At 46.2% G+C, this 20281-nt stretch overlaps 1 protein-coding gene across 2 annotated transcripts in view; it reads right to left on the bottom strand.

Moving 5' to 3' along the window:
* Positions 1-20281, bottom strand: part of BRAF (B-Raf proto-oncogene, serine/threonine kinase) — a 1813806-nt gene that overhangs the window by 37812 nt on the left and 1755713 nt on the right. For both annotated transcript variants that reach the window (XM_069628802.1, XM_069628803.1), the window contains one exon: positions 12943-13077. In XM_069628802.1, coding sequence (XP_069484903.1) covers positions 12943-13077 — 135 coding nt within the window. The remainder of the gene's footprint in view (positions 1-12942; positions 13078-20281) is intronic.

Here is a 20281-nt window from a genome sequence, read left to right as displayed (position 1 = left end):
CAATTTAGCTGCGGATCACCCTCCTGGGCTAACATCAATACCTTTTTATACACTCCTACTACCAAATATTTCTCCCCCCTTCCTGAGGGACTCCCCTTTCAAGGGTTGCCCTCATGGATGAATTGTAATGGGTCTTCTTGGTATGTTTCCAGAATGTACCTCAACCCTGTTGTAAACACTGTCCTAAATGGCACAGGGGTCTTGTATGGGTCTTATCAGCAAAAACTTGTGTTGCTCATCTTTTCCTCCTTGCTTCTTCTCCTCTGCTTATACTCCTGCGCCTTCCGGCATGGCTTCTGGTCTGCCCCAGTGTGTGCCATACAGCCCTATGCACATTTATAGTCCTCTTGACTAGATTATCAAATACGTGTTTTGGTTGGTTGTCTTGCTGCTCTTGATTCCCAAATCGAATTGGTTATTCGCCACTCCCAAACATTCCTTTACAGATGTGTTTCCCCCTTTTACTAAGGCTTCTTAGCAGTAGTCGTAGATACCCATTTGGTAATTATTCATAATTGATGTTGGTGGAGAGGAGGGCCAGTGCTTGAATGGGTCCCGTTGCATTTTAGGGGCAGATGGAAGTTGGGTGTCACCACACTTTGCTGCAGAGCCATGGGGCTATCTCTAACACAGTATGCTAGAATTAACTGGGGGAAGCCCAGTAACTGCATTTGTCGCCAAGTTGCGATTGCAAACCCAAAGTAGCACTTGGCTTACCTGTTGGATCAATGAGGCCAGTAGTATCTACTCTCAAACGGGGCTTGGTATACAGAAAATCTTAGACATCATAAAGCAATAAGGCAGACCTTTGTAAAGGGCTAGTTTTCTCAGTTATTTAGTAAGGAAAAGGAGGGCCAATTACAAGAGTAAGGTATTTATCAGACTACTCCTCTGATCAAATTATAAAGGATTATCAATGCTGTGCCACCACAGGTACTGGCTGCTTTCTCTCGTTCCACTTTCGCTCTTCTTTCCTTTATATTACTCTTGCCCTTCTTCCCACTCTCTGCTTATTTTATCTCCATGCACTCGCCTCATCTGTCCCTTCAATGTTCACACTCTCCTCTTTCCTTTCTTCTACCCTTTATTCTCCCATCTACTTCTCCCTCTGCTTTCCTCCCTCCTCTCCCCTCTCTCGCCACTCGGTCCCCTTTCACTCACAAGCCCTAATACTGTTCATTCAACCCACCAAACCAAACACTCACTCAAATCCTCATGTTTTCAATCTGGTACCTCTCCCCCCTCTCTCTCTCGCTCTCGCTCTCTCTCTCTCTCTCTCTCTCTCTCCCACCAACACCTCACTACCCGGAATAACCTCTGCCAAAATCTCCCCAATGTTCTGCTCCGGCATCCTTCCTCCACCGGTTCTCCTGGTCTACCTCCTCTACTCCTGACCTCACCAAAAAACCCTCACTCTGCTATTCGTGCACCACTCTTTTATACCCCTCCTTTTCCTGTTCCGACGCCTTCCCCCTCTCCTTCATTGGTCCGGCTTGTACATGAACCTACAGGTCCATCTACGGCTGCTCTTTCTCCCTAGTGTAGGCTTTCACACAAAGTTTTGATAAGCCCCTTTTAGCTCCACCCTCTTTCGTGCAACATCTGAATTCTGCTTTGGGTCGGGCTAATGCTGCTCCTGTTCTGCTCCGATTTCTTCACATGCCACAGTAAGTGTATTTGATTCAGTGCGACGAGCAGCACTGTTAGTGTGGGTGCTTCGAAAACATTGAGAGGACTGACTGTTTCTCTCCCCAGGTCGCAGCAGTGGCAGGGAATTTAGCATTTATATTTCTGAATTGGGACAAAAAGAACTCAGCCCATTCATGGAGAGTATATCGTGATTGGCAGTGGCACCATTCTTATTCAACACAGCATATGTGGGGGTGAGAATGAGTGAGACCCCCACCCCCAACTCCCTCGCCCCAACTCTGAGGAAGGACTGCCTCTGGTAAAGACCCTGGTAGGTCACCTGAGGGGTCCCTGTTCCCCGCTGACGAGGTTAAACAGCAGATCCTGTCACATGCCATGACTCCTTCCTCCTCAGGCTCCCTGCCTGGGAAAATCGCAGTACACCCTAAACGAGTCCCCCAGAGCTCCTCTCTGAGGAAATTCCTTGGAGCTGAACAGAAAAGGTTGCACTTCCCGTCAGATTCGACAGATCCACTTAAGGGTTTCCACAGAGGCAAAGACCTCTAGAAGGACTTCCTGAGCCAACTCCCATTTGTGGCAGATCGTGCTCTGCCTGCTTAGAGCGTCTGCCGTTGTATTCTTTTTCCCGGCTAAATGAACAGCAGACAGAGAGATCACATCCAAAACCAGAGCTGCATTGCCTCCTTGCACAGTGGTAGTGACCCTACACCACCTCGTTTGCTGAGGTAATGTATGGCCACCGTGTTGTCTTGTCATTATCAGGTTGTGCTTTTGCTGGAAGGCAAAACGGCCATCAGCGACAGTCGGACCTCCCCTCAGCTCCTACAGGTTGATGAGGAGTCTTGATTCTACTGGTTACCAAAGCCCGCTAATTTTCAGATCGCTCACATGTGCTCTCCCATCCCATAAATAATAAATTGGAGCTTTTGAGAAGGTGTCACCTGGGACTTCTTGAAGTTGAGGGAGAAGCCCAGTTTGTGGAGGAAGTGGCAGGTGCTGCTCAGATGTTCCAGAGCCTGGAGATCGAGCCCTGATCAGCCAGTCTTCCAGGGAGGGAAAGATGTGAATCCCTCATCTCCTTGGACGCGTTGCCATTACCGCCATCAACTTGGTGAAGACCCTTGGGAGGGAGGGTAGCTTGAAAGGCAGCACTCGAAATTGATAGCGAGTACCGCAAATGCCAAATATGAGGTACTTCCTGTGCGTGGGATGTATAGGCACATGAAAGTAATCACCATTCAATCATGGAGCTGAAGGGCCTGGAGGAACTGTGAAAGAGTGACCATCTTGAATTTGTCCTTCCTTTGGAAATTGTTCAAGCACCTTAGTTTCAAGATGGGTCGCAGTCCTCCATCTTTTTTGGACACCAGGAAGTAGGCGGAATACCAACTCTGGCTCAGTTCAGCTAAAGGTACCTTTTCCACTGCACCTTTGACAACAGGGAGATATTCTCCTGTAGGAAAAGCAGGTCTGGGGCCTGAAAAGAATGTTCTCAGGGGGCAATCTGGGGGCCTCTTCAGAAATGGAAGGCAGTGCCCTTGGGCAATTGTCTGCAATGCCCATATGTCTAGAGTAATGGAATCCCCATTCTTGCAGATGCTGTGTCTATCTGCCTCCCTCACAAGTTTTGTGAGCAAAGGACTCAGATGTTTTGGGACTGAGTAAGGCAGGTTGTTCTCCACAACCTCTTGCTGTACAGGAACATCTTCTTTGCCCTTGTATTTCAGCAGCTTAGCCTCTTTCTCTTTGACTAAGGGAAGAGTAACAGCTAAAGCACTGCCCCCTCCAATTGTGTGAGGACGGCTGTTGCTGGCAGATTGCTGCACCTAAAGATTAAGCTGCAGCTTTGGAAGCCTGCAACTTTTCTAAGCCATCGTCCACCTTAGGACCAAATAAATTGGACCGATCATAGGGCATATCCAAAATTCCTGCCTGAACATCATGAGACTTATGCAAAGCGCCTGATAACTGCACTGGATCACATGAATCTCTGGCCACACTGTCAGATGCATCCAAACCTGACTGAAGGGATCGACATACAGCTTCTTTCACAGCACTAATGAAGTTGAAAAACCATTCTCTCATTTCCCCTTCAGGGATGTTCTCGGCTGCCAGTGCCACCACATTCTATAGTGTGTAGGAATACTTGGCTAAAGTGTAAGAGGTGTTAAAAGCCTTTAAAGACTCTTAGCACTGATCATCCCTATCCGGGGTGGATAAGATGAGGCCTTTGAAGTGGAAGTGGCAGCCTGCATTACCAAACTTTCTAGGTGGGGTGCCTTGATAAAAAGTCTGGATCAACAGAAGACTTCTTTAGCAACTCCTTATTGACTGCAGGAAGGGAGTAGTTTCTTACCTGTAACTCCATTTCTCCAGCGTTGGTATATCTCATCGATTCACATGCACGTCGTCAGGCTGGGAATCGCTGGTTACTTTGACTTAGTAATTTTCCTGTGGAAAAACTTGTCACTGAGTGTTCCATCGACGTTGTTGTGGGTGCTTTTGGTTCCCACCAAATAGGACGTCGAGTGTATAGCTCCGCCCCCAGCAGCTTCCCCTCAGATTTTCATCACTCCAGCTGGAGGATATCCCCCTGCAGAGGATGTTTGCCTGTCTGGGGTAGGCTGGAGGGCGCATGTGAATCCATGCAAGATACAAACACTGGAGAAATGGAGTTAAAAGGTAAGAAACTACTCCCTTCTCCAGCATTGGATCTTTCATGGATTCACATGCTGTAACTAGATTTTATAGCAGTATACATGTAAGGAGGAGATAAAACAGGCAAACAGAAATTAGAGACTTGCAAGTTTTCTGCACTAATGCGAGAAGTATATATACATGAGCATAAGAAAAAATACTCCGGAAGCTGCGGGGCTTACCTTACTGGAACAGCCATTGAAGGACTGCTCATCCCATGCGCACGTCTTCAGGGTGCAGTTGCTGTAGGCAGTAGTGCCTGGTAAAAGTGCGAGGCACTGCCCATGTTGCCACCTGGGAAATGTCTTTGATGGGCACTCCGGACCAGAGAGCCGTAGAGGCAGCCGTAGCCCTTGTAGAATTCGCTCTAGCCGCAGATTGCTGAGGCCTGTTGGCCTTCGAGTGGCAGAAGGAGATTGTTGATGAAATCCACCTTGCAATGCCTTTTGAAATGGATTTTTCCTTGTTGGATGGGGCAAAGGTGATAAAAAGCTGTTTAGTTGATCTAAGTGATTTTGTCCAGTCTAAATATTTTAGCGCCCTTTTCACATCCAGGGAGTGTAGGGCTTTTTCCGCTGGTGAAGTGGTGTTTTGAAAGAATATAGGCAGAGTTATGGTTGCATTCTTGTGAAATTCCAATGCACGTTTGGGATGAAGTGAGAATTGGTGGAAAGGATCACCCTGTCCTTTGCAAATTGGAGATACAGAGGATCTACTACTAAAGCTTGTAGTTCCGAAACTCTTCTAGAAGATGTAATGGCTATTAAGAATGCCACCTTCCAGGTCACAAACTTGATGTGCGCTGTTGATATAGGTTCGAAAAGGAGTTTTCATAAGACCGGCAAGGACGAGATTCAGGCTCTATACAGGTGGAATCTTTTTCTTTGGAGAAAAGTAAAAAATAGACCTTTTAAGAAGTGTTTGAGTAGCCTGTCGGTGTAGAAAGGAGGACATTCTCTTTTCCTTGTGAATCTAGAAATTGCTGCCAAGTGCACCTTTATATAGGAGATCACTAGACCTTCTTGTGCCAATTTGAGAAGGTAGGGAAGAACTGGTTGAGGTTTTATGGCCAGTGGTTGCAGGTTGGGCTGCTGTGTACACCATATACAGAATATTTCCATTTGTGGTTGTAGGAAATGTTGGTGGACGGAGCCGTAGCCGCCGCTAGAATGCGTTGGCAGTCTTGGATGTTTAAGTGGGCAAATTCGGAGTGGTCAGGAGCCACGCTGTTAATTTGAGGGAGCCCGGGTCATGGTGCAGAATCACCCCGTCGTTCTGCGACAGAAGACTGGTGTGAGATCCTAGATGTATTGGATTGTCCGCCGTCAGTTGAAGGAGGTCCGAGAACCAGGTCTGTCTGGCCCTGATGAGAGGGAACGGAGGGAATGCATATGTGAACATTCTGGTTCATGGGAACGAGAATGCGTCCCCTTGAGAGTCAGCATGAGGGATACTGCTCGCTAATTCCTTGCACTGCTTGTTGCTCTGAGTGATGAATAGGTCTAGAAGAGGATGGTCCCATGTCGAGAAGATTTCGGATATCTGGTTGTTGTGTATTTGCCATTCGTGGGACTGCGACAAATCCCTGCTGAGTGTATCTGCTTGTTTGTTTTGTATCCCCGGGGGGTGGAATACTTGAAGCATAATATTGTTGTGAATGGCCCAGTGACAAACAGTCTGTGCTTCTTGGGACAAGGTGTTTGACTGCGTTCCGCCTTGTTTCCTCAGATAAAATATTGCGGTTGTATTGTCTGTGAGGACTCATACCGCCACATTTTTGATTAGAGGGAGGAAGGATTTCAGAGCCCAATGTACCGCCCGTAGTTCCAACACATTTATGTGGAGGATGGATGCTAGGAGAGCCATGTATGTGCGCACTGTGACTAGCTTGCTTGGAGGGAAGGAATTTGCTAGGGTTATCAATTTTTTCACCCTGTCTGAAGGGAACCAGATGAGTCTTTGGTCCGTGAGGAACTAAGCGCCCAGAAACACTAAACGTTTTTAAGGAACTGTGCAATATTTGGTGTAATTTATTGCAAATCCCAATTGTTGGAGAAGAGCTTCTATTTGTCTCAGAGAAACCATGGTCTGCTGATATGTTGGACCTCGAACCAACCAGTTGTCTAGATATGGGTAGACGTGGTGGTCCTGCTTTCTGAGAAAAGCTGCTACTGGTGCTAAGCATTTTGTGAACTTCCTGGGTGCTGATTTTAGGCCGAATGGAATTACTCGAAACCGGTTGCGGCTTTCGCCGACCTTCAACCCGAGATACTTTCGGTGTCTTGAATGTATTGGAATGTGGAAATAGGCATCCTTGAGATCTAACACTGTCAGATATTCGTGGGGTTGTATGGCCTTTATGACGTCCTGAAGTGTCACCATCTTGAGCTTTTTGGTGTTTTTGTTTAGCTTTTGCAAGTCCAGGATAGTATGCCACTTCCCGTCTGGTTTCTTGACGACGAAGTACCTGGAGTATACTCCTTTTCCCATTGCTGAATGAGGAACCCTTTCGATTGCCTGTTTCTTTAACATTTGACGCACCTCCTGTTGTCGAATTTGAAGGTGCGGGTGTGATACCTTTATGGGAGGTAACAGTATTTGTGGGTGTTTGAATTCCAACAAGTGGCCGTGCTGGATGGCATCTAGCACCCACCTGTCCTTTGCTATTGCTTGCCACCTGCTGAGGAAAAACACCACATTTCCTCACACCTGTCTGCCCCCGAGGCCTTCATTGTTAGAACTTGTTCTACCTACCTCTTTGAGATGTGTCTGGTCTGCGTTTTCGCTATCCTTGGTGATACTCCCTGCTGCGCTGGGAGGACTGGTAATTTCTCTTGTAGCCCTGAGAATAGTATTCATATCTGTTGTAATTCTTGTTAACCCTTGAGGACAAGAATCTAGAATTACCCGAGGCTCCTCGAAAGGACCAAAATTAGCGCCTGCCCTGTTGGGAAGTAAGAGATCTAGCAGTGTCTGAGTCTGCTTTCATGGTTTTGAAAGCCTCATCAATCTTTTCACCAAACAGATTTCCTCCTTCAAACGGCATGCCGACCACCTTGTGCTGATCATATCGAGCAACTAAAGTGAGGGCATTTGCTGCTTTGAAGGTTGTTGCACCAATGGCAACCACCTTCTTACCAAAGGCATCACTTTTCCTGCCTTAATTGTTTGGGGGAGTGGTGTACAAGCCTTGCTACTCGCTGCCGCTGACACCACTGATTCTGGAGTCGGTTGTGAGGTGAGACATTTTGGTGTTGTTTCAGGTGCCTTAAACTTTTTATCCAGTCTCCCTTTAATTGCCGGCTCTGTAAATGGATGTTTAAGAGTGCCAAGACCCTCCTGCCAAACATGATCCAGGATGGGTATGCAAAACACTGCTTTCCTGCGCTTCCCCATGTGGTAAAAAAGGAAACAGTCCTTCTTTACTTCTTCAGGGATTAAGCCAAATTCCTGGCACACTTTAGAAACCATGGAGTGGAAAGCCCCAATGTCATCTGGAGGCGAGGGTTGAGTAGGACTACCCTCCATATCTTGGTCCGGGTCATCCGTGTCCCACGTGTCGGCTCTGTGAGGGGACAAAGAGGTGGTGGAGCTTGTGTCCCATGGACCAGTGTCCTGGTCTCTGTCTACTAATTCTCCCTCTTCTTGCTTGCATATACGTGGATTATGTCCTCATGGAAGTGGAGGACTAGGAGGGGATTGAGCTCGTAGACGTTTGATTTAGTCCCTAGAGGAATGCCCTGAATCCCTTTGATGCAGCTGTCCTGGCGTCCTTGGTCTTTTCGGCATACATGAACTGGCCGTGGTTGCGGGGGTGGAAGCCTGGCATTAAGCTGTGCCAGTAGGTAGCGTGGAAAGCACTTGCAGGGAGAGCAAGGATTGTGGGTTTATGATGGGGTATTGTGGATTCATACCTCACATTCCCGATGGTGTTGCAGGTAGAGTAGGTGTCTGAAATCTTAGAGGTGTGTCTTCTCTTGACGGTAGACGATCAGAGGGTTTGTCCAGAATGGGAGGTTGGGAAGTACATTCCTCCGGATCTGAGTCAGTGACTCCTGGACACTCTTCTGGGGGAGGCTCAAAATCTGAAGTGATTTCATGCTGTAAAATGTCCTAAGGCATGATGTGTGGGTAGTTTATTGGAGAAATTCCTAGAGGAACAAGCTTATACTCTACCGCGTCCCTTGTCGGGGTTTTTAATATACTCTTGGAGGACGATATATTATCCTGTATAGGTAACTCCGTGGTCTCTGTTGTGACAGTGGTCAGCGGGGTTGAAGGCTGCGTCAGCTTACTCCTGGGTGATGCGTGTGTTCTGGTCGTCGATGAGTTGGTCGTTGACGAGTGACATCCTGTGGTCGTCGCCAATGTTGTCATCAGAGTTGATGTTGACGACTCTTGCCCAGAGGAGGATTTGCGAGACTCCGAGGACGAAGTAGGTTTCTTTTTTGCAGACGACGAAGAGGAGGTCTTCGTGGCCAACTTGGATCTATGCTTGTCCGTCATCGGAGAAGACCTTCTCGACGAATCGGACGTGGGTTTTGTCGATGGCTGTGAGCTTTTATCCCTCGGTTTTTCCGATGGCTTCTTTGTCGACAGGACCTTGGACGAGTGTTTAGACCCGGTATGGGACCCCCTCAATGCTATCTGGTGTTTTTTTAACAGAAGAGGAGTGTTTGACCTTATCGTGAACCGTGGATGATTTTCGATCACCTGTTTTTTGTTTTTTCGCAAACAGTTCTTGAGACTTGGATCTCTGATGTGATGGCAACCTCTTGTCAGAGGTAGTGGTAGCCTCTCCCGCTCCTTGACGAGCCCACTTCCGATGACGGGTATGCTCCTTCATTGAGCCCACAAATTAGGTGACGGTTTCTGTCCTTAAGGGTTTTTTGGAAAAACCCTGGCAGATGTCACATTCCTCCGCGGAATGTTTAGGTTAGAGGCAATAAAGACAATCTGTATGTCTGTCGCCTTCGTACACATTCTTTAGGCCGCAGGTGTCACAAGGCCTGAATAAGGACTTCTTAGATCCAGAGATCTCCATGGTCGCACACAGGACCATATAAGTCGCTGCGGTTGCTACGGATGGGGTAAAAGGTTGAAGAAATATACATTTTTTCAAGGAACGTAATTTTCTCTCAGGAGAGAAGAACACGAGGAATCCCACCAGCTCGAAAGAAAATTCTGAAGTCAAAGTAACCGGGGATTAATAGCCTGATGACAGGGAATCGGTAAGCCACTGAGACTTATACCTCAACGCTGACTCAGAGGTCGGCGTCAAAGGTCTCTTTGACATTGGAGCCTCCTTCAAAGAGAAGAACAATGTGGTCTTTGGCATCGAAGAGGCCCCGGCAGAGGCACCGCTTCTCGGGTAGCCATCTCAGAGGTCTTTTAAATAGGGCTTTTGGGCACGTGGGACGAAACCTTGGCAGATTCCTTGCCAGAATTGGGATCAGAAACCTTACTTGCCTCTTTCGAAGGAGCAGTCGGAGCTGTCTTTGAAAATACCTCCAACACTTTCAACCGGAAATCCTCCCATTCGACCGCCGAAGCAGTGTTCTGTCGGGAGAGGAATCAGATGAAGGAGAGTGGTGCCGTATTTTCGTACTCTTCTTCTTCAAGGACGAAGAAGAGGAATGGTGAGAGTCACTCCTAGATCTATACCTCTTGGAATGCTTGGACCGTTTTTTCAGTCTTTTGGGGGAATTATCACCTGCAAAATTCTGACCTTCGGAAGTCTTTCTCTTGGAAGGCGTGGTGGATGGAGATTTCGACACCGACCGGCCTTGTTCATCATCATCGATTGACAAGAGCCACACTCGACAACGTCATTGGCCTCACCAAGGCACCAGATAAAATTCTGTGCAGATCTGTGATTGACATTCTTCGAATCACAGTACACACATCTCCTGAAGCCTGTTTTAGGCATAGGCATTATGAAACGAATCATAAAGTGCAATGTGCGAAGAAAATAATATAAGGTGAAGCCAAACTGTTCTGAGAATGTTAACAGTTGAGGGACAGTGATGCTGCATGGGGCCCCCTGCTGTCAAATTTTCTTTCCCAGATCTGCAAAGCAAGAAACTAATATCGAAGAAGAGGAATCCGTTGTGCGACACAATCCATTAGAAGTGACAAATTCCTTACCCGCAAAACAATCTCCAATTGTTAAAGGGTTATAAAAAGTTTCCCTTCAATAACTGTCCTACTCTCATAGGACCCCTGAAATCTCTGGGGTCCACAATCCCATCCCTGATAATTTCGGAGGGGCCATGTGCAACTACAGCTATTTTGAGAGATTGGATGTTTTTTCTGCTTCCTTCAAAGGTCCCAGAGCACCCTCAGTACCGGGTGCTGCTTAGCTCCCTGAGTAGTATATCTAATGGCACCCAAAGCCATTCCAGTACTATTACTGGAGCTAGAACCTGACATTCCAAATAAACCCATTGCCGACTTGAGTTTCTCAAGTTGCTCACCATAACCTTAAATTGGAAAGCTCTATAGTATTGCATTAATTGCTCCTCTTTAGGAAGCATCATGTTCAAGGTAGGCCATTCTAGCCTTCTTGCACTTCCAGCGAAGTTGCAAAAGGGATCTGTTCATGTCCGCACAAAAAACCCAGAGATTACCCATGTGTAACATTCCTGTGCAGGACCAGAGTGCATTCCCTTACTAACCTCTGAGAGCAGGAAGACTATGAAAAAGCAAAATACCCAAAGGACAGTGCTTTAACCACAAGGGTAAGCCATTTTGAGTACATTGTACTCAAAACAGAATTGTGCTGAAAAACAAAAAAAAGGAAAGATGGCGCACAATACTGCACAGGAAATAATTGTAAAACCTGGTTCACTGCCAACGGCCGGACCTCGGCAAGACACAAAGTCATAAAAAATGTTGCTATACAAAAGGGAAAAAAAGGGAAAAAGTTCCCCTGTAACACACCCATGAAGATGGTGGATGTTATAAAACAAAAACAGCAAAACAATTGGAGAAACATTCTCCCTGCACTGGCAGCTTTGGAGACTGAGCAGTGCCCCAAAATAAATGAGCTGAGTAGGTAAGGGTTTACTTACCTCAAAGGTCATCCAGTATTTCAGAAGACAAACAAAAAAGGCTGGGGATCACATTGAATTCAATAGTGGCAAAGCTGCATAAAGAGATACCCAACAGTATGGAACCCTCACTCAACAGTTTTTACCTATCCACGACAATTAAGGAAAATTAGTATGCGACTAAAATTAAAATTACGGGCACCACAAATAACACGATCCTTTAACAACTTCACACCCAACCACTGTCAACACCACAGTCTTACCAACCATGCCAGCGGCCACGGAAATGGGTTGACAATATCCCCTCCTACCAAGAAAATCTCTTGAACCAACTTACAAACATCACCCCACTCCCGGCCAAAGCATCGTGACAAATCAGATGCTTTTGGAGTTTCTCATCTGGAAATAAAGCACCTCCTACCAAATATCTAGAAAACCTACTTATGCTGTTCCAGTTGCTCCTGTCTTTTCCCACTTCTTCCTAATCAATTCTCCCTGCTTTTCCTTTCAGATCCACAGGAGGGCCTGGCGACCATGCAAATGGAGGTGGTACACAGTATAAATCCTTTCCTTTCAGATCCACAGGAGGGCCTGGCTACCATGCAAATGAGGTGGTACACAGTATAAATCCCAAGAACATAAATTAACTTTATGTTAAGTTCCCAAATAAACATTCTTTTTTTTTTGACAACTTTATTTAAAGATTTATCAAAAGAAATACATATCATTCCAAAACAACAATTATGATAACAAGAAAACGACAAATAAAATGAAAAAAGCATTATACAAGTTGATACAAATAGTACAGAATAAATAAGAAAACCCTATCAATTATCTCTACTAATCGCAACAAACCTAATTTGAAATGATAACTAGCCAAAAATCAGAGGAAAACAAGAGAAAAAATAAAATAAAAAAAAACACAAACACACAACCACACAACACAAGACAAACACAATAAAAAGAACACAATAGTAAATGAACCACTCTGAAACAAAAACCATCGCCCATCAGCACTTAATTCACACATAGAGTTCATTAAAAGCCTCCCACTGTTCCTTATAAAATTCTTCTTTATGTAAAGCATAATACTTAATCCTCTCAAATCTTGAGAGCAACTGCACCTGCGATAACCATTCATCAATACTTGGTTTCTTTCTCGTCTTCCAGAGGCGTAAAATTTGACGAGTCGCCACCAAAAACACCTTATTAGCCCAAAACAGAGTTGCATAGCTAAAGTGACGAGTTCCCACTAGTGATTTCAAAAGAACTGATGATGGTGTTTAAGTTTGCAATCCTGGTATTGGCTGATGCTCCAATCCTAGTGCTATGTGACACCTTCCTTTTTGCCTCTTAGGTCACCTATCTTTCCTCTCATCCAGCCCACCCTCCCACACTGGTAGCGTTCTGGGGAAGCTTCCTTCTGCATGTGGGCTGTACAAAACTCAACTCAAAATAATGTCAGGTTGCTACTTAACTGGTGCCATTACACAAGCTACAAAATACCAACTATGTCAATTGCCTGTTAAAAGCCAGATCATACCTGTGGAAAGAGTGGTCGCTCGTCTCTTTTCTTCTTTAAACAGTCTGCCATTAACCTCTTCATTGCTTTGGGACAATTACTCCGCACTCTACTGAGGTCAGGAGACAAGTATCCACGGCCAACCATGAAAATTATCTTTAGGGGTTAAAATAAGGCATTTAATAAGAGAGGGGAGCTATTAGGAATAATTAATACATGTTGTTACTTTAAAGTGAATCTTAGTGTTCAGGAGACAGAGATTATTTACTATCAAAAACAGATTATTTAGCCTAAACTGTCCAGTTCAATGGTGCTGCAAAAAGCATTGTGTGTAGTTGCAATGTTATCTAGGATAGTCAGCTCTTAGGTTTATTTTGTGTTCTTATATAGCAGGGTGCCAGAGCATCTACTATGACAAATGAATTACTTTTCTTGATGAGCAGGACTTAAATCACATTTCTTGGAACATGATATACACAATTCGAACCATAGAACATTCTTGAAAACTAAGTACAATTCCAGTAATAAATAGATCAGGCATGAATTATATTTATTAAAAGACAATCCTGAAATAAGATGAATGAAAAAAAGCAACTCATATTAACAAGAGGTAAACATTTTTCAATTTAAGGCACAATTGCAAAACAGTAAGGCAGAAGGACTGGATTTTGAGGCTTTTAAAGGGGGTATCACTAAAAGTGTTTACAAATCAGGTAAGAGTGTACTTTGTCTAGTGCACTGTAGTGCCTCAGATAGCTTTGCTTTCAATCTTGGTCTACATATACACACACAAGGGATAAAAATCACAACAGTAAGCTCTCGGCATGGCAACCGGAGATGGCCCTCAAGCCAATGTCAATTGAATGTTATCATGAATTACAAGGTTCACATGCTCCACTACCTCGCTATCGTGAGAATGGTACACAGATGCCAGGTTACTGTCTGGCTTATTCAAATCTGGGTATGCCTTCATCTCGTTGGCCATTACCTGCAACCCAGTGTCTAAGTGTCATGATCTCTGCTTCCAAAAGGTCAGGGTTTTCCCAACTCCCTTGGAAGCAGATCCATAACCCAGGTTCCGAGTGCCAACCAGTCCCAATTGGGACCTTTTGGACCTAGTCCTGGCGCCAGTGGCACCAGGCTCATAAATATGCCCAGTCCCAGCGCTGGAAGCGCCGGGCTCATAATGCTTGGGTGGACTTACCTGCAGCAGACCATGCTGCTTACTTACCTGCCAGTTGAGCCTCTGATCCTCTTCTGTTTGGAACTACTTTTCCTGTTGGGTGGGGCAGGAGCCACTCCCTAGATTCAGAACACTGGAACTCTTCTGGAAAGCAGGAACTCTTTTCTTACCTAGGCGTGGCTGTGGAAGGAGACACCTAAGCACTACAGGAGGCTATTTAAACCACACCCGATGGATGAATCTTGCTTTGCGTTATTCTGCATCCTCTGCAGCAGAACGCTCATCGTGTCTTCTGCATCTGATCCTGGGCCTAAGGAAAAAGGCTTACCATCCTGAATCCAGTCTTCAGCAACACCTATAAAGACAAGAAAGAACAGGTTAGCATTACGGTCTTCAGTGACAGCTCTTCACTTACCTGGTCCATCGGCTGTCACCAACGCCTCGCGCTGCATTCCGGCATCTGAAAGACAAAGGCTTACCTACTCTTCGTGCGCTCCGGAGGTCTTCACACTGCATTCCGGCATCTGAAAGACAAAAGCTTACCAACTCTTCGCACGCTCCGGAGGCCTTCGGCGCTGCATCCCGCATCTGAAAGACAAAACAAGGTGCGTTTAAAGACATTGGGGAACTTTAATACTCACGTGCCATTACTCCTTTCCACATCTAACCCAGTGGGTATTCCGGCACCCTGCAGCCGCTCCGAACTTGTACCTGCAAAATAAAAAGACAGAGCGCATCGTGAAGCAGGCAACAAGCGCTTACTTACGTGCTTCCAGGCGCTTCTATTCATCACACGGGCTCCATCTTCAACTCACTTCAGCCCGTCATCCGCCATCGCCGGAACCCTGCAAAACAAGAAACATCATTACTAAAGACTTTAAAGACATTAGAATTACTCGAAACTTACCGTTCGTGCAGTAAACGACGGACAGCAGTCCTCTGAAGTCAAGAGGCCTGCTCCCCTTATCCAGTGAAGAAACTGGTTACAGCACCCTGCCCCGAGGCAGATGGAGAGCACGGCGTTCACTTACCTAAGGTGAGAGCGTTAACCTTTGGGGTTCTACAGGAGAAGAGAAAGGGAAGAAGAGAGAGACATTCAATAACCCAGTTCCTTAATCCCATATTTTCTATCTGCAGACATCTTACCCTTCGAGTCAGTCATACAGTGCCCAGAGGTCCAGCCCAAAGAGCCAGCCGTGTGTTACACATCACCTTTGAAGATACGGTATACGCCCAGTCAAGACCGGCGCCTCTACGGGAATCAGGTGAGCGTTACAGAACGCAAAGCCTACCACAAAACTCCCGTCCAGGCGCTATGGAAACCTCGGATACCGACCAGCTAGCCCAGTTACTTGGGGAACTAAGGGCAGAAGTGCATGCAGCCCGTCAGGAAACGAACGCTCTAAGAAGGGAACTGATTATTTCCAAGGAGCGAACAGATGATCTCGCTAGACAATTGCTACAGTCACAAGCCGGACAGACCCCGTTACCCGCATCTGGGGGAAATCTTCCTTCTACATCCTCTATGAATCCAGTGCAGATCAACCTACCTGGGAATGTACCTCTGGCTCCGCCCGAACGATTTTCTGGTGACCCAAAGAGGTTTGCAGTATTTATCAGTGCCGGTTGCATTTCTTATGCCGGCCAGCAGCCTTTCCAACTGATCAAGCTAAAGTAGCTTTCGTACCTTAGTGGCAATGCGGCAGACTGGTCGATCCCTCTAGTAAATCAAGATGATCCGGTCCTCCATGATTTTCAAGCTTTTCAGCTCAGTATGGAAAAACTGTTCGCAAGACATTCACAGGGGCAGGCCTTGGACAATGAGCTTCTTTCGTTGCGACAAGGTAATCAAGACCTTTTGGCTTATATTGCGTCTTTCAACAGACTGATAGTGGAAACTCAATGGCCTGAGGACAAAAGGATTACGCTGTTTTATAGAGGTCTACGTGGAGAGCTCAAAGATGTGTTAGCCCAAGTAGTGAATCCCCCACAAGATTGTTCGGACTATATAGACTTAGTCGTTCAAATAGATCACAGACTGCAGAACAGGAAGGCCGATCGTTCCAAGTTTGATGCTCGAGTATTTTCCAAACCGCCAACTCCTTCCAAAGGAGTAGACTCCGGGGAACCCATGCAAATAGGGGGTCTGAAGGGTCCTCTAACACAAAAAGAGCGGGAAAGGAGAAAACAGTTGCAATTATGCCTCTATTGCGGAAACTCAGGGCACTTTCTTCGAGACTGTCCGGTGAAACCTGCCAAGAAGGCAGTAGGAGCTGCAGTTACCAAAGTTACAAACTCTGAGCAGGGAAACGACCTCGCCCGACAAGAATAGAGGTCCTCTTGCCGAGCGTGAAAACCAGTTCCATGACCTCGCATTTCGTGATACCTATGGTCCTCATTAGCCCTGATAATCCGGATCGATTACATGCAATTGAAGCTTCCGTCGACAGCAGTGCCATCGGCAATTATGTGGATCATGAAATGGTTTTGAGGATGAATCTAACTCTTTGTCCCAAGGCTGTAAAGGACGTCATTACTACGGTGGACGGTACGGAGATACCCTCCGGGCCAGTAACGCATACCACTCAAGAGGTGACGCTAGTAAGTCAAGATGGACACCATGAGAAGATCGTGTTCGATGTGATCAAGGCCCCTCAGTTTCAGATTATTCTAGGAATACCTTGGTTAGAGAAACACAATCCTCTGATCGATTGGCGAGCAAGAATGGTCCAGTTTCCAGAATGTGTCTCTACTTGTCACCCTCCACCTGGTGTTGCACTGGCAGCAATTTCTTCAGAGACTCCCCAGTTACCTCCCGAATACCTACAATACCAAGATGTTTTCCGGAAGGATCAGGCTAACTCTCTACCTCCTCATAGGTCTTATGACTGCCAGATAGACCTGATACCTGGATCTACTCCTCCTTGTAGTAGAATTTATGCCCTCACCGAGCCTGAGAACCTTCACCTTCGACAATACCTGGATCAATACCTGGCAAATGGGTTTATTCGTCCTTCCAAGTCCCCTGCTTCTTCAGCTTTGTTCTTCGTTCCAAAAAAGGAAGGAGACCTTAGAACTTGTATAGATTATCGCTCCCTGAACCAGATCACCGTTAAGAATAGATATCCGTTACCTTTGATCCCTGAACTCCTGGACCAAGTCAGAAAAGCATGCATATATACAAAGCTGGATCTTAGAGGAGCTTACCACTTGGTACGAGTAAAAGAGGGCGATGAATGGAAGACGGCCTTCCGCACCAAGTATGGGCTATTTGAATATCAGGTCATGCCCTTCGGACTTTGCAATGCCCCGGCCGCCTTTCAATATTTTATGAACGATGTCCTCAGAGAGCTCATAGATGTGTGTGTTGTTGTTTACATTGACGACATCCTCGTTTATTCTTCATCGGAATCTGAACATCGGAAACACGTGAAAATGGTCCTCGAAAGATTGCGTCAACACAAACTTTTCGCTAAGTTGGAAAAATGTGTTTTCAACGTGACTGAAGTTGAATTCTTGGGATTCATATTATCACCTGGCGGAGTGTGTATGGATTCAAAGAAGGTCGATGCAGTTCTCAAATGGCCATCACCATCCTCCGTAAAAGGTGTGCAAAGCATGTTAGGCTTCGCTAACTTTTACCGCAGGTTTATCCCCGAATTCTCTCGAATAGTCCAGCCCATCACTGCCTTGTTAAAGAAAAACAAACGTCTTGAATGGTCTACCGAGGCGGAACAAGCTTTCCAGGATTTGAAGACTAAATTTATCTCTGCACCAATCTTAAAACACCCTCGCCCCGAACTCCCCTACATCGTGGAAACAGATGCTTCAAGCCTTGCCATGGGGGCAGTTCTATCACAAAAGGACCCGGTAACCAATCAGTTGCATCCCGTGGCATTTTGGTCCCGCAAATTCTCGCCTCCTGAAATCTATTACACGATTACTGACAAGGAACTTCTGGCTATCAAGTCTGCCTTTAAGGCTTGGCGGCATTATCTGCTGGGGGCCCGACACACCGTTACTGTGATTACGGATCACCGAAACCTGCAATATTTGAAAACCGCAAAAGCCCAATCCTCTAGACAACTCCGTTGGGCATTATTCTTTGCCGAGTTTGACTTCATAATTACCTATCGACCTGGTACAAAGAACGGTAAAGCTGATGCCCTTTCTCGGATGGGAGTGGAAGAACACTTGATCAACCCTAAACCTGTACCAATCATTCCCGAACAAAGAATTCTGGGTGTAATCGCCACAGAATCCATAGAGGAAGTTAAGGATAAAGCCAGGCAACTTGTAACTCCAGCAGACATACAGAATTGGCATCTGCAGGGAAAGGACTTTGCAGTAAAGGACAACTTATTGTATTTCCAAGAACGATTATACCTACCCAGCACAGATTTACAGAAAAAAGTAATCTCTTGTTATCACGATTCTTTAATGGAAGGACATCCCGGTATGGCCAAGACCTCAGAAAAGATCAAGCGCTACTTCTGGTGGCCGTCTTGGAAAAAAGATATCAGAGACTTTATAATGTCCTGTGGAGTATGCGCCCAAAACAAGAGTCAAAAGGAAAGACCAGCAGGCCTCTTACGCCCTATTGACATCCCACCTCGCCCTTGGCATACGCTTTCTATGGACTTCATCACCGATCTACCTCCATGCTCCGGATACAATACGATTCTAGTAATCGTGGACTTTTTCTCCAAGATGGCGCATTTCATTCCGCTCAAAGGCTTGCCAACAGCAGCAACTCTGGCCCGAGAATTTCTCGAAAACATCGTCCGACTGCACGGTTTTCCTTCGGTTCTAATTTCGGATCGAGGTAGTCAATTTATTTCTCATTTTTGGCGAAGTTGCTGTCGGTCGGCTCAAATTGATGTGAGACTATCGACCAGTCACCACCCTCAGACCGACGGACAAACCGAGAGGACCAATCAAACTCTGGAACAGTATTTACGCTGCATGCTGCAACAAACTGAAAAAACTTGGAAAGACATCCTTTGGATAGCCGAATATGCCTACAATAACTCTGTCCATTCGGGAACTGGGAAAACCCTGTTTTTTCTTTTGTACGGCAGTCACCCTCGAACCTCGGAGTTGGATCCCCTCCAAGATCTTGAAACACCAGCAGTAGACTACCTGCATTCTACAATCCCCCAAGCCTTTAAGGAAGCTGTTTCTCACCTTCAAAGGGCTAAAGAACAATACAAGAAAGGAGCAGATCAACATCGGAAGGAAGCCCCTCAATATCAAGTAGGGGATCAAGTCTGGTTATCCACCAAATATCTACCCCTAAAAGGGCCACGCACATTCAACCCAAGATACCTTGGTCCCTATTCCATCACTACCATAGTAAACCCAGTAGCAGTCAAGTTGGACTTGCCCCCGCACATGAAGATACATCCGGTCTTCCACGTCTCTCTATTCAAACCCGTGCAACCGCAAACCCGACTAACTAAATCTCCAAAACCTATCCTAGTTGATGGAGAACTCGAGTTTGAAGTCAAAAGCATTCTGGACTCCAAGATCGCCAAATCTAAACTATTTTACCTAATTGACTGGAAAGGCTACGGCCCCCAAGAGAGATCCTGGGAACCTGCTGAATATGTCCACGCTCCTCGCCTAATCAAAAGATTTCACCGAACATTTCCTGACAAGCCAAAACCCCCGGAGAAGCCCGGTTTGGGAGGGGCCTTGAGGGGGGGTACTGTCATGATCTCTACTTCCAAAAGGTCAGGGTTTTCCCAACTCCCTTGGAAGCAGATCCATAACCCAGGTTCCGAGTGCCAACCAGTCCCAATTCGGACCTTTTGGACCCAGTCCTGGCGCCAGTGGCACCAGGCTCATAAATATGCCCAGTCCCAGCGCTGGAAGCGCCGGGCTCATAATGCTTGGGTGGACTTACCTGCAGCAGACCATGCTGCTTACTTGCCTGCCAGTTGAGCCTCTGATCCTCTTCTGTTTGGAACTACTTTTCCTGTTGGGTGGGGCAGGAGCCACTCCCTAGATTCAGAACACTGGAACTCTTCTGGAAAGCAGGAACTCTTTTCTTACCTAGGCGTGGCTGTGGAAGGAGACACCTAAGCACTACAGGAGGCTATTTAAACCACACCCGATGGATGAATCTTGCTTTGCGTTATTCTGCATCCTCTGCAGCAGAGCGCTCATCGTGTC

This window comes from Ambystoma mexicanum, chromosome 12, assembly GCF_040938575.1.
Source record: "Ambystoma mexicanum isolate Mex_15411 chromosome 12, UKY_AmexF1_1, whole genome shotgun sequence".
Lineage (NCBI taxonomy): Eukaryota > Metazoa > Chordata > Amphibia > Caudata > Ambystomatidae > Ambystoma > Ambystoma mexicanum.
This window is presented reverse-complemented; position numbering and strand designations above follow the sequence as displayed.